Here is a 13,118-nt window from a genome sequence, read left to right as displayed (position 1 = left end):
TGCGGCACCGCCCGCGCGCCGGCGCGGGGGGCGGTGATTGGCCGGCGGGGCGGGCGCGCGCGGTTTCCCCGGTGACGGGCGGCCCGGCGCCGCCATGGCGAGCGTGCACGAGAGCCTGTACTTCAACCCGATGCTGACGAACGGCGTCGTGCACGCGAACGTGTTCGGTGTCCGCGACTGGGTCACCCCGCACAAGATGGCCCTGCTCGTGCTGCTCAGCGAGCTGGGCCGCGCCGGCGCCCAGCTCGGCCTGCTGGAGCGGCGGCGGCTCAACCGGCTGCTGCTGCCGCTGCTGCAGGTCGGGGCCCGGGCTGGGGAGGGGGGAAAGGTGAGCCCGTTGTGTCGTGGCCTGTCGCGACATGTCGATGTCCTCCGCAGGGTCCGGATATGGCGCTGTCGCGGCTGCGCAAGGCCATCGAGGAGTGCTGCCCGCACCTGGCCGGCTCCGTCCACATCAGGTGCGGGGAGCGCTCGAGCGGGCGGGGCGGGGCGGGGGAAGGGCTGCCGAGGCCGCTGTGTGAATCCTCTGCGCTGCTTGTGTCCGCTCCGAGCGCGGAAAGGTGGTCTAAAACTTGTAAATGTCAGGTTTTAAAAGCATATATTTGAGCCAAAACTCTACTTCGACAGATTTCTTGTCATAACTAAGTTCTGAAAGGCACGAACAGCAACAGTTCCAAAAATCTAATCAATCAAAAAAATTATATTTTAAAAATAATAAAAAAGGGGTTCCTATTTGTTTTAAGAATAACCATTTTTGTCTAATTATTCTCTTTTAATAGACACCTGTTTAAAAAGAAAAAAAGCCTAAGCCTGATTATTATTTGGCTTATTATCAGTATTTAATACGATCTTATTTATCTCACTACGAAAACCACCTGGGCCCAAGAAATTAGTTATCACTTGGTTCTGTTTGTGTTTACTCATTTATACAGGAAGCAGAAGAGTTATTTTGTTTGATGTCTATATTAATACCCTAAAAATGTAATTTTCTTCCCCTGTTTAGGTTAAAACTTATGGCAGAAGGAGAACTGAAAGATATGGAACAATTTTTTGATGATCTTTCAGATTCATTCTCAGGGACAGAGCCAGAAGTTCATAAAACAAGTGTAGTAGGTAAGCCATCATTATCCATAAGCTGTTTTTGATGTGATATCTCTCACTGATGTGACTCCCTCAGGATACTGCTTTGTTTTTCTGGGGAGGTGTAAAATTGCACAATGTCATTTTTCTCTTGCTCGGATGTTGCACATTAACCGATAGTTTTGCATGTTGTGGGGTTGATGCTGATTTTAGCAATTTATCTGTGAGATTTGCTGCTAAATTATGACCAGATTTACACCCTGCAACACTGAGTTGTATCATTTGGTAGGCTGAGATAAGACTCAGTAATTTCTATTCTATTTCTCATTAATTTCTATTTAATGAGGAACTAAATGACGTTTAAGCTGCTGGCCATGATTTTAGTCTCCTGTCTGAAGCAGCACCTGACAGACCATGCTCACAGCAGGTGTTTCCCTCTCCAGGTCTGTTCCTGCGCCACATGATCCTGGCATACAACAAACTTTCCTTTAGCCAGGTCTATAAACTTTACACAGCACTCCAGCAGTACTTTCAAAAGGATGAGAAAGAGAACGGAGCCGATGAGAATGAGATGGAGCTGACAAGTCCAGAGGAGCTGGATGGGAAAATGGAGAAAGAAGAACTTGACGGGCCTTTAAGGTGATATATTTGTGTTAAAGTCTTTCCCACCCCTTAAGAAAATGAATCTTTTATTTTATTAAAGTCTCCTACAGCCGGGCTGAGATTTGTGGCCGCTCGTTTCCTTGGTGCCACCGTGTGGTAACATTTGTCAGTGGCTCGTGAAGGTGGCACTGCCCCATCCTCATCCTTGCTTAGGGAGCCACAGGCTAAAAGGCAGCTGCTGCCAACAATTCCCCTCTGCTGAACGACTTCTCTGGTTGTCACGTGCTAAAACTGTTGGAGAGGCCACTTCTGCTTCCAACAGGGAAAGATTGCTCAATAAGGAGAAGTTAAGTTGAATGGTTTTGTTTTGCTTTTCACCCTTCTCCAAATAAAAGAACTCATGTCTATTTACCTCAAAAAGGAGAAGCAAATACTGAGAGTTTTCACCTGCTAAACAGGTGCTCCACTGTTAGAAGAATCCTGAAAGTATTTTATATATCCGTAAATCTAAAATGTACTTTGCAAACTGTATTTGTATAAACTTTTGCAGGAGTCGCTGCAGCCTGAGTCAGACATTTTGGGGTCTAGCTGTGTGCTGGACTTGCTGTTTTTCCACAGAATAAATGTCTTGCATACCAGCTGTTTCCAGCAGTGATGGATGTGGCCAAAGTGCCAGTTCATCTCCTTGGGACTCTCTTCAGAAGACAGAAAGAACAGAGCAAAGCCATTTGAATATGTCAGCCCCAAATGTTCTCTCTGCTGTTTTTCTTTAGGGTTTTTTAGGATGTATTTAGGGTAACATTGCTCTCGACTACAAGAGCAGGGTTGAGGCTGAACTGTGTGAAATCGTCTGGATTGCTTACTTTGATATAGTAAATTTTATTCTTTATTAAGTTTTCTCAGCGTTCTTTCATGCTTTGAGCTATAATATCTCAGAAAACTTTATAAAGCAAAAGTGTGGGGTGTCTGATAAAATGCATTTCCGTGTTGCCTTTCCTTGCCCCTGTTTCTAACCAGAGTGTTTCTTACCAGGGAAGAAGAGATAGCCTGCAGTGGGCCTCTTTCCCAGAAACAAGCAGAGTATTTTCTTTCTCAGCAGGTATGTTAATTCTCATTAAAGTGGCGAAAATGTTCCATAACATGAATTTCACCTTGAATTTCATCCACAGTGTCAGCCGTGATGTTTTCTCTGATGTGGTGGAGACTTGTTGATATCTTGCATGTTGTTGCTCAGTATGAGCACTTGGGGCTATGAGTGTTTTATCCAGACATGTCACCATATGCTGATATTTGGTTCTGAGAAGGTCCTTCTGCTCTGCTTGCCTCGTATTTCTGTGAAATGTGCAGTTTTGTTGGTTATTCCAGCTGGTAAATAAAAAAGGGAACGGAAATACACATGGACACAAATGTCAGTAATTCAATAGTCAGTAATGCTAATTTTAGTAACTACATTTTGTAATTTTTTATTAATTGAACAGCTTGCCAAAGCAAACTGTGGATTTAGGGTATTTGTTTTCCTAAGGGTTTTTTTTTTGTATGAGAAGATACATGTAATTCCAGTGAGCAATGTGTGGCATTAGTTCTACAGAATCAAACTGCCACTGTCATAGTAGACAGAGCTGCTACAAAATCTTCTTTAATGTCCTTTCCAAGCAGATAACAACCTGACAATCCTGTACCACAATATATTTTTATAGCCCTCCTTATGGAGTTACATATCTTATTTGTACTGTTCAAATTTTATTCCAGGCTTCTTTACTAAAGAATGATGAGACAAAGGCTCTTGCTCCAGCATCTTTACAAAAGGAATTGAACAACTTGTTAAAATTTAATCCAGACTTTGCTGAAGCAGTAAGTATCTTTTTCTTCATCCAGAATGGTTGTAAAGGGATTTCTTATCTCTAGAATAGGATTATTTGGGAGTAATTTATTCTCTATTGAAATATAAGTACACTATAAAAGTGTGAGCAAGTTGCATGTGAATGTTTAGTAATTCAGACTAAATCTCCTGAAGGTACAGAAACCTTAATTAAGCAAAGTACTTCCCCTTCATGCACAGATATAAGCCTCTTAATTTTGGTGGGACTGAGTGCATTCTTGTTCAACTAAATCTGAAACTTACTTATTTTACCCACATTTTCCTAAGGAGTTTCAGGCCTCATACTCCTGTAGTTTAAAAATCAGTATTAAGTGTAACGTCTGTTAATTTTGCTGGTTGTTGTTCACTTTGCTTCTGGTCCTTAATAGCAATTTATACTGAAAGCCATAGACAACTCCCACTGAGGGGAGTTTCCAGACCTGTGGTGTGAGCTCTTGCTTTGTCCCTCAACAGCTTATTCTTGAGCAACTTCCATAAATTCAACTCTTTCCTGCCTTGCTTTCTACCTCTTCCTCCCAGCAGCCGTGGGCCAAGGTAGACAGGATTTTCCTTGCTGCTGTTTGGAAGGGTATCCTTGAAAGGGCTGCCTTAGTCCCTGGCTGGATTTCACATCATAAAGGATTATCCTGCCCAGGTCTCAATGCCAAAAAGAAAATATGTAATTTAGCATCTTGTTTCTATCTGCACAGCATATGGAAGCAGTCCTGATGTTTCCTAGTGTCTTCCTGAGTGCAGACGCTGTGGGAGTCCTGCCTCCATTCCCACTCTCACTTCACACGTAAATACAGGGATTCCATCTCTGTAGAGATCTCAGACTGGCTGGGATCATTCTGACAGCCAGATCTTGTAATCTTCACCATTTGGCAGATCCTGTTAGGGCAGACAACCAATTTTGTCCAAGAAAGTACCTGTTTTTATCCAGAAATTCTGCACAGGTCGTGTCAGTATTGGTGCAACTTCTGATCCAGCATGCACTTCCCTGGCCGTGCAGTATTTCATGGTTCCACATGTTGGGCTAAAATACATACTGTTATAAACAAAACTCTGGTTTAATATCTGTACAGTTAAAGCTGATTTTGCTTCGCTTTTCAGCATTATTTAAGCTACTTAAACAGCCTCAGAGTGCAAGATGTCTTCAGTTCCACACACAGCCTCCTGCATTACTTTGACCGGCTGATCCTCACGGGGGCAGAGAGCAAAAGCAACGGGGATGAGGGATACGGGCGGAGCCTGCGCTACGCCGCGCTCAACCTGGCGGCCCTGCACTGCCGCTTCGGTCACTAGTAAGGAATTCACCCGGGGGCATCTCAAAATGCTGACAAAGAGACCTTCCCTTCCTGCTGAAAATCCCTTCAGGGGCTTTCTTTAACTTGACAGCCGGTGTGGTTGGGTTGGGAGCCGTCTTTCGGTCTTGATTGTTTGGGTTCGTTTTTGTTTTGACATTTTTTTGGTTTCCATAATAACTGAGCCATCTAAGAGTTGACATTTGTCTGTGTCCTGGGTATTTTAAGTGTTCAATTACATTTCCCTGACCTCAGAGGGGTCAGTGGGCATGAATGCCTATTTTCATCCATATTCTCAAGAAAGTGTGGTTGGTTTTCTGCAAGCCAAGGTAGAACTGATGATCTGGCAAAAGAATAATTAAACAAAAAAAGCCATCTGAGCTTTTAGAATTTAAAATGCCATACGGGTAGGATTTATTTTGTTGCTAAAGCTGGCCTACCCATCTTCACTTATGGTTTGCATTTATTGATTGCTGCCTGGAGGCATCATGTGAAAGGACTGGAGAGGGGAAGGATGCTGCAAAGTTGAGAGCAACAATTTCTACACAAGCAGATTCTAAATACTGCCCCTGTTCAACCAATAATTTGGTACCATGGCATGTACAGGGTTTGAAAGCCCATGCAGGGGTTACAGCTGCATTTTGGTTTGCAGATGCTGTCAGGCTTATTGTCCTCAAAGCCAGAATGCACTGCTGAGTGCTGGGAGGAAAACACAGGCTGTTAAATCAGAGATCTGAGTGCATTATGCACAATTCAGATCAATATTCCTCTGGATCAGGATGCTGTATCTTAAGCACTGTGGGAATACTAATTGTTCTCCCTCTGTCTGCTCATAGCCAGCAGGCTGAACTTGCACTTCAGGAAGCCATCAGGATTGCCCAGGAGTCCAACGACCATGTCTGCCTGCAGCACTGCCTGGTGAGAGCTCTGTTCAAATGGGGCTTGAGTCGTTCTGCTCAGTGAACTGTTGCAGAACTTCTCTTACAGCAGCATCTCACCCAGGGCATTTGACTGCCCAGCAGTGGGGTGACATCGCTCCTGGCACACAGGACAACAAGCTGTAGAATCATGGGATGTTTTGTTGCAGCTCAGGTTTAATTTCCTAAGCAGGAATTGTTATCCTAAGGATCTCAGTACTAAGCTCAAACTTTAGTCTTAGATGTTGTAAAAAGAAGTATTTCATAAGCTTCCTCCTTCCTGCCTGTTGACTTCTCAAAGTGTAACCAGCCACCTTTAGAGCAAGCAAAGTAGGAGGGCAAGACTTGGATTTCTCTTTTTTTTTTTCCCCTGTAATTAACACTATAATGAATTTACATCAATGGTATCAAACTCCTGAGGTGCTGCATTCCACAGTTCCCTGTGGTTTTGTGCATCACTGAACCTCCAGTGTTGGCTGATGCCACACCAGCATCCCAGCCTAGCTGCACTTCGGATATGTTTTGCTGTGCAGCATTTAGTAGAAGTTTCATTAGAATCAATCCACAAGTGGTTTGTATTTCTAGTGAGTTTCTGTGCATTCTGTAACAGGAAGCCAAGTTAAAAGTGCTGCAGCCATCAGTTATTTGCAATGAGATTTTGATCTTTTTCCTTGCTAGAGCTGGTTGTACATCCTGGAGCAGAAGATATTCGATAGCTGTGTTCTGCTGGAGCACTCTGTGAACAAATCCTTACATTTTGGGTTGCCAGTGAGTCCATTTCATCAATCCTTAACTTTATTCTGGGACAAACCCATGTGGTGGTGGGGAGTGTGTGTGATCAGAGTTTGGGGTTTTGTGGCTGTTCTGTTCAAAATACCTGACTGGATTTAAACAAACATGTTCTAACACTCCAAAATGCAGCTGTTTCTATGACTTTTATTCTTCATATTAACAAGCCAGAGTTCAGTTGCTTTAATGCCAGAGCATTATTGCAAGGTTCAGTGGTTTTCCTTCTAACTTGTTTGATTTTCAGGCAGAAAAGCTCTCTGTGGCTCCTGGCCCAGGCACCATTTTGGCACAATCTGGTGCTCAGGGGACGTTCTTAGGCCTCCATCTTCCCTGAAGCTCAGTGCTGATGCCTCTGGCGGGGCTTTGAACACATCTACTTGTACAGCTCTGTGAAATCTTGCAGGACAGCCCTCCCCTTTGGTAGTCTGTGCGCTGGATCTGTTGTCTGTTAATGTTTATTTCTGTCTTCCCCAAATCTGCAATTCCTTTGTTAAGAGAATTGTTCTAAAATGGACTCAACCGCTGTTGTTGGGAGATAGGAGCAGACATGGCCCCTTTGTGGGAAGGACAGCAAAGGCTGTGTTTTCACAGCAGTTCTGGAGAAATCCAGGTACTGGTCCTGTCCTCCTCCATAAGATTTCTGTGTGGGGGAGTGGAAATTACCTTTCACATCTAACAAAATGACATTCACATATGTGTGGGTGTGCATAAGTGAGTATTTAAAGAAATGCCTGGAGCAGTGTTCCTTTGTCTGTGCTGTCTTTTTGGGATTCTTTTTTAGTAGTTTAGAACTCCGCTCCAGTGTAATTTGCAAGCTTGGGGTGCTCTGTTATCTTCCAACACTGTAGGTATGTTTTTTTCCTTCTTCCCAGTATCTTGCTTCCTTGGGAATACAGTCCTTGGTTCAGCAAAGAGCTTTTGCAGGAAAGGCTGCCAACAAACTAATGGATGCCTTAAAAGATTCCGATCTGTTGCATTGGAAGCACAGCCTGTCAGAGCTCATTGACATCAGCATAGCACAGAAAACAGCCATTTGGAGATTATATGGCCGCAGGTATTTGCTTTGTGTGGAACTCCTGGATTAGTTACTGCACTTGTTAGCACATAATGCATTTATATAGGTGTAACAAGTGACTGTGTCTCTCCAGTGCACTAAAATAAAGCAATCAGACTGTGATTCAGTGCAGGCTGAGTGCAATTATTTCCATTCTCTTGTGTTTCTTTAAAACTCATACTGAAGAAGAGATAGAGTTTCCATTCAGTAGTGGCAGATAGATCATAAATTGTTCCTGTGCCCCCACTTTCAGCATCTCTGTTCTTTGGCTGTGTGCAGCTTTCAGTCTGTAGTACTTGCTGTGCCTGCACAGTCCAGAGTCCTTGGATAGCAGTTGTTTTACAAGTTTTCCTTCTCCCCAGGCCCCTGGCTTAACCAGGCAATGTAGACTACTGTCAAAACAAGACCATAGATTAAAAATGGTTGTTGTTTGCCGCTTGAAAACTAAAAGATACTTCTCTTGCACAAGCACCATGGCACTTCAACAAGCCCAGACCTTGCTGAGCATGAACAGTCTGGAGGCTGTGAACGTGGGCGTTCAGCAGAACAACACCGAGTCCTTCGCCGTGGTGTTGTGTCACCTGGCAGAGCTGCACGCCGAGCAGGTGAGCTTTAGGGCTACTTGCACAAAGTGGCATTTGGTGAGAGGACGTGTGGGTGTTACTGACAGAGGGTGCAAGACTTGACTTGTGGTTTCTTCTGCCTTTTAAGCCTGCTCTGGGGGCAGAGACAATGCAAGGTGTTTGCTTGGCAAATCCCTTCCCTGAGGGTTGTGCCTAAAGGGAGGGGAGCAGGGCCCGCCCTGGTGCATTAATCAGTGTTGTTCTGTGTTCCAGGGGTACTTTGCAGCTGCTTCTGAAATACTGAAACACCTAAAGGAGAGATTCCCTCCCAACAGTCAGCATGCACAGGTAGAACACTTATCATTCAGCCTGAATTTTCTTCTGTGTGCCTTGGGCTGTACATTTTCTCATTTCCCTTGGCTCGTCCTCATGGGAAGCTGTGTAGCATCAGCTTTTTTACAAAAGCATGGAAAAGCTGTCTGTGTTGTTTTCAGACTGGTGAGACATTTCTCCCACCACGGCGTCCTAAGATGAAACTGTTTAAGTAGAAATTTCATTAACAGAGGAATATACATCTGCTTCATGAGCACATAGAGCAATTAAATGCTCTGCATTGATTTGGAGCTTCAAAGTTCTGTTTAATTAGTGCTGCTTATTTTGATAGATTACAATCCAGAAATAACTGAGATAATAGGCTAATAACCTGTTTTTTGTGTGACTCTGGGAAACATTACCACAGGAGTCTATAAGGTAGTATTTACATTGAAGTGTTCAAGATCCCATTAAATGTAGTGTGGTCCTCTTTTCACTACAGAACAAATCTACTTCTCTACAAGTCTCAAATCATTAGTAATGATTTAAAAGAGCCTTTTTACTTAAAATGCAGTCAAGTAGGTGAGCTTCGATACTGAAACATTAATCCTGACCTGAGCATTTCTGTTGGGGACAGTAATTCAGTAAATCCAATAATTGGACAGTGGAGTTAGTGTGTCTAGACATAAATACCCAGAGGGGAAAATAAAAAGTAAATTCTAACTTGGGATTAGAAAATGAGCAGGCACAATTTCTAAAACTTGTTTCTGGATGTTCTTTGTTTAGCTTTGGATGCTGTTTGATCAGAAAATACAGTTTGAGCGAGCCATGAACGATGGCAGATACCACGTAGCAGATTCTCTTGTAGCAGGAATTACAGCACTTAATAGCATTGAAGGTGTATACAGGTAAGAAATCATGGGTCTTCATGCACTTGCAGGTGTGTTCCATAAAGATAATGAAAAATTTAGCAAAATGATCACTGGCAGTCACATGTCCTTACATATTTTTCCCTTTCCAGAACTAGTTAAGGTCATGTTGCCTAACCTAGAGGGCTATTCCCGTAGAGCATGTCCTGCAATAATAATTTGTAGTTGTTTCTCTGGGCATTTTAAGAACTGGAATAGCTGAAGTTGGTGTTATTCTAGAGCTGTGAATCCATTGTGGTAACTTCTTCAAAATCTGCTGTACTCAAATCTGAGCACAAAGCAGATTTTTATGTCAAATAGCTGGGGAGGGAGCTCAGGTCTTGAGCGAATTCCTCTGTGGCCTGCTTTCTACATCTCCAAAATGGAACAATGTGATTTTTTTTCACTCACCTTAATGGGCTCTTGTTTCTAAATGAGAATGACGTATTAAAAATAGTTACAGTTAAAACTTGTTATTTGATGAGTATGAAAACCAGCTTGGTGTTAAAAGAATTTCGTGTTGATTTTCAATGATGCAAAACACCTAAAAGCAGCCAGTGCCAGTCAGCTGGAAGATCAGTATTCAAGCTGTGGGACCTGATGCTTGTCCTTCTGGAATTGGACTGATCATGAATTTCCTGATCTTTAAATATTCTGCTCAGTGTCTGGTTCAGGGTGTTTGTACCCAATCCCTGTTGCTGTGCATTTGGTCCTGACTTCCCTGTTCTCCATTTTCCTGTTGCTCTGTATCCTTGTTAGCACAGGCCAATTTTAGCTGCTTTACCTCATACCTGTTTTTCTCACAGATAATTACTTGTGCTTTCTAGCTTGCATGGCCTCCCACTTCTGCTGCCTGTTTGGCCTTTGGTTTTGGCAATCCCTGGTTTCTATCTAAAGCTGTTTTATGAGTTTGATCCTTTCTGCCTGGGAGTTGTCCAGTTGGCATCAGTGAGATCTGTTTTTCCTCCTGTGTGTGCAGCATGTGTACACTTTGTCCGGGTGCCAGTCTGCAGCTAAAAGAAACACAGGTCACAAAATAGAGACCTGTTTAACTGTGTTCTGAAGAGCAGAATTCTATCTAAAATACAAAAATACAGTGATGTTTTCTTTCTACCACGACAGAAAAGCCATTGTACTGAAAGCCCAAAATCAAATGTCAGAGGCACATAAACTTCTGCAGAAATTGTTGATCCACTGCCAGAAAATCAAGAACACTGAGATGGTGATTAGGTAAGAATGTTTCATTTTCAGAGTATTAAAGCCACTTTTCAGTGATTAGAATCAGCCATTTCAATTTGTCTGTGTTCAGACTTCACTAGTCTTCAGATTACCTGCTGTGATTCAGAGATTACAGAGTCATTTCAATTATTAATCACAGTATGGAGGAATCCTCAAAATATTGTGGCATTGAAACTTAAGTTATTTTCAATACGTAAACTGAAAGGTGATAAACTTAAAGTTCCAGGAAGGTTCGTGGAAGAAGGAAACACTGCATTTAAAATAAATAGGGAATGGAAATGTGTGTGTGCGTAGTTCTACCTTGGTGTAAATCTTGAGAGAGCTACAGTGTTATTTAATCTTTTATATGTCTGTGGCATCTCCTCTTAAGGGTGTAATTTAAATTTATTGTATATGCAGCAGCATAATTCATAATAAAACCAATACCATTATGGATGGAATAATTCCTTGGGAAACAAGTGGACATTTTTCATCCAGAGTAAAGGTTTGTAACTGTTTGCCCCTGTTTGGTTAGCGTGCTGCTGTCCATAGCAGAGCTCTACTGGAGATCCTCGTGTCACACCATCGCGCTGCCGGTGCTGCTCCAGGCTCTGGCCCTCGCTCGGGAATACAGCCTGCAGTACTTGGCTTCTGAAACTGTGCTGAACTTGGCTTTCTCCCAGGTAGGTCTGATTTGTGTTTTCACAGGGCTGCAGGGCAACATTTATTCTGGGGGTCTGGATGCTGTTTTTACTCCTGTGAGATTTAAGAATACAACCTTGCTGGAATTAAATTGTTGATTCTGAAGAAGCATTCTCTGAATGTAAAAACCTTCGAGGAAGTTAATAAAAGTTGAGTTTCATGTGTATTACTAAAATGTATCATTATTGCATATAATCAAGCAGCATAAATTTCCCCTCTCTTAATGTCTTCAGTTATTTTTTTATGCTGATGTTTTGGCTTCCTAGTAGCACAGGTTGGCTTTTGTGTTAAAAATAATGCTCCTAATGAGTTCAGTTATATTGTTTATTCTGAGAGACATGGCTGTCAGCACTGACTGAGTGGAGAAGCCATTCCCAATCATTTCAGAGAGCAGCTCATTTCTACTGACAAGTTTTGATTTAAAAGAAGATTGTGGGGAAGAAGTTGAAAAAAAAATTGTGTGCATTACATCATGTTATTAGAAACAGACATGGCTTGTGTTGATGTTCCCTGAAGATGCTGCTCATACCAGTGGATTCCAGTGTGAGACCAGCCAGTATTTCTTTTTCAGCTGATCCTTGGCATTCCTGAACAAGCCCTGAATATCCTGCACATGGCAATAGAACCTGTCTTGGCCCACGGAGCCGTCCTGGACAAAGGCTGTGCCATGTTCTTGGTGGCCAAATGTCAGGTGGCTTCTGCGGCTTCCTATACTCCACAAAAGAAGACTGAAGGTAGTGTGAAGAGTAATTCTCTCTGAAACTGTGCTCAGAAGTGCAAACCAGTGTCTGTACTGAAATCCTGCTACACCAGAGTGTGTTACCTGGTTATTATTTATAATTAATTTGGAATTAGTTGTTCAACAGCTGTTTATGATGGAACATTGTTTATCTGCATACTTTCACATACACATTTTGCAGCAAAGGCTGAATAATAGAAACTAGCTGAGAGATCATGTTGCTAAGACACAAACGGTTTTGAAAAGCTGAGGAATTTATAATTGCTCTCCTTAGACTTGAGCTGCCTTGCTTGGAGTTGTCACTGTGGTATTTTCGTAAATATTACTGTCCCCCTTTTTCCCACAGCTTTGGAATCTGCTATCTTGAATCTAAATGAAGCCAAGACTTACTTTGCTAAAGTGGACTGCAAAGAGCAGCTCAGAGACGTTCTCTACTTCCAAGCCCGGCTGTTTCACACCCTCGGCAAGACCCAGGAAAGGAACAAATGTGCCATGTTGTTCCGTCAGTTGCACCAGGAGCTGCCAGCACACGGTGTCCCCTTAATCAATGCCTTCAAGTGATGCATTTAAAGATGAGATTTGTTTGTTTTCCTGGTTTGGTTTTGTTTTGTTTTTTATGAACATCTTTTTATTGTATCCAGTCACCCGTGTTTCAGAATAACTGCCAATAAATCATGGTCTGCTCTTGAACAAACTTGTGTTTTGTAACACAAATGTAGTTTTTCACCCATTTCACTTCTATTCTGTACTTGAAATTAAGAAATTAGTGGGGGGAAAAAAGAGAAAAGACCCTCTTGACCATGTTATAAACACACTGAGGGGAGTAGTGCAGTCACGAAGAAGTGTTCTGTTCTTAGTAGTGACATTTCCTGAATCAATGCAGGCTTTATGAACACGGGTACAAAAAATAGTGGAAAATGTTTGTGCTCTTTATAAGTGGTATGGAAGGGGGAGTCTCATTTAAAATGTGTCCTTGCTTTTAACCTGTCTGCAGTTGCTGTTTATGCTGTAGAAACAGATGGTGCTGGCAGAAGGAAAAAAGACCAGGTTCAGTCAGAGGTGTAACTGTGC

At 42.6% G+C, this 13,118-nt stretch overlaps 1 protein-coding gene across 1 annotated transcript; it reads left to right on the top strand.

The window, feature by feature from the left end:
- The first annotated feature begins 53 nt into the window (after positions 1-53).
- ANAPC5 (anaphase promoting complex subunit 5) lies at positions 54-12,741 on the top strand. The gene is made up of 17 exons (XM_039561011.1): positions 54-298; positions 379-458; positions 1,004-1,113; positions 1,524-1,719; positions 2,716-2,782; positions 3,433-3,534; positions 4,655-4,845; positions 5,682-5,763; positions 6,441-6,530; positions 7,424-7,605; positions 8,075-8,210; positions 8,442-8,516; positions 9,267-9,388; positions 10,511-10,618; positions 11,142-11,289; positions 11,880-12,042; positions 12,394-12,741. The coding sequence occupies exons 1-17, from the start codon at positions 95-97 to the stop codon at positions 12,606-12,608; spliced, it is 2,271 nt and encodes a 756-aa protein (XP_039416945.1). The 5' UTR covers positions 54-94; the 3' UTR covers positions 12,609-12,741.
- The last annotated feature ends 377 nt before the right edge of the window (positions 12,742-13,118 follow it).

This window comes from Corvus cornix, chromosome 15 (genome assembly GCF_000738735.6).
Source record: "Corvus cornix cornix isolate S_Up_H32 chromosome 15, ASM73873v5, whole genome shotgun sequence".
Taxonomy (NCBI): domain Eukaryota; kingdom Metazoa; phylum Chordata; class Aves; order Passeriformes; family Corvidae; genus Corvus; species Corvus cornix.
The sequence above is the reverse complement of the archived record's forward strand: the minus strand, read 5'-3'. Positions and strand labels throughout refer to the sequence as shown.

Coding starts and splice junctions, on each gene's coding strand:
- ANAPC5 (XM_039561011.1), top strand. CDS start 95: ATGGCGAGCGTGCACGAGAGCCTGTACTTCAACCCGATGCTGACGAAC. Junction 7,606..8,074: donor TGGAGATTATATGGCCGCAG/GTATTTGCTTTG, acceptor CTCTTGCACAAG/CACCATGGCACTTCAACAAG. Junction 8,517..9,266: donor CCAACAGTCAGCATGCACAG/GTAGAACACTTA, acceptor TTCTTTGTTTAG/CTTTGGATGCTGTTTGATCA.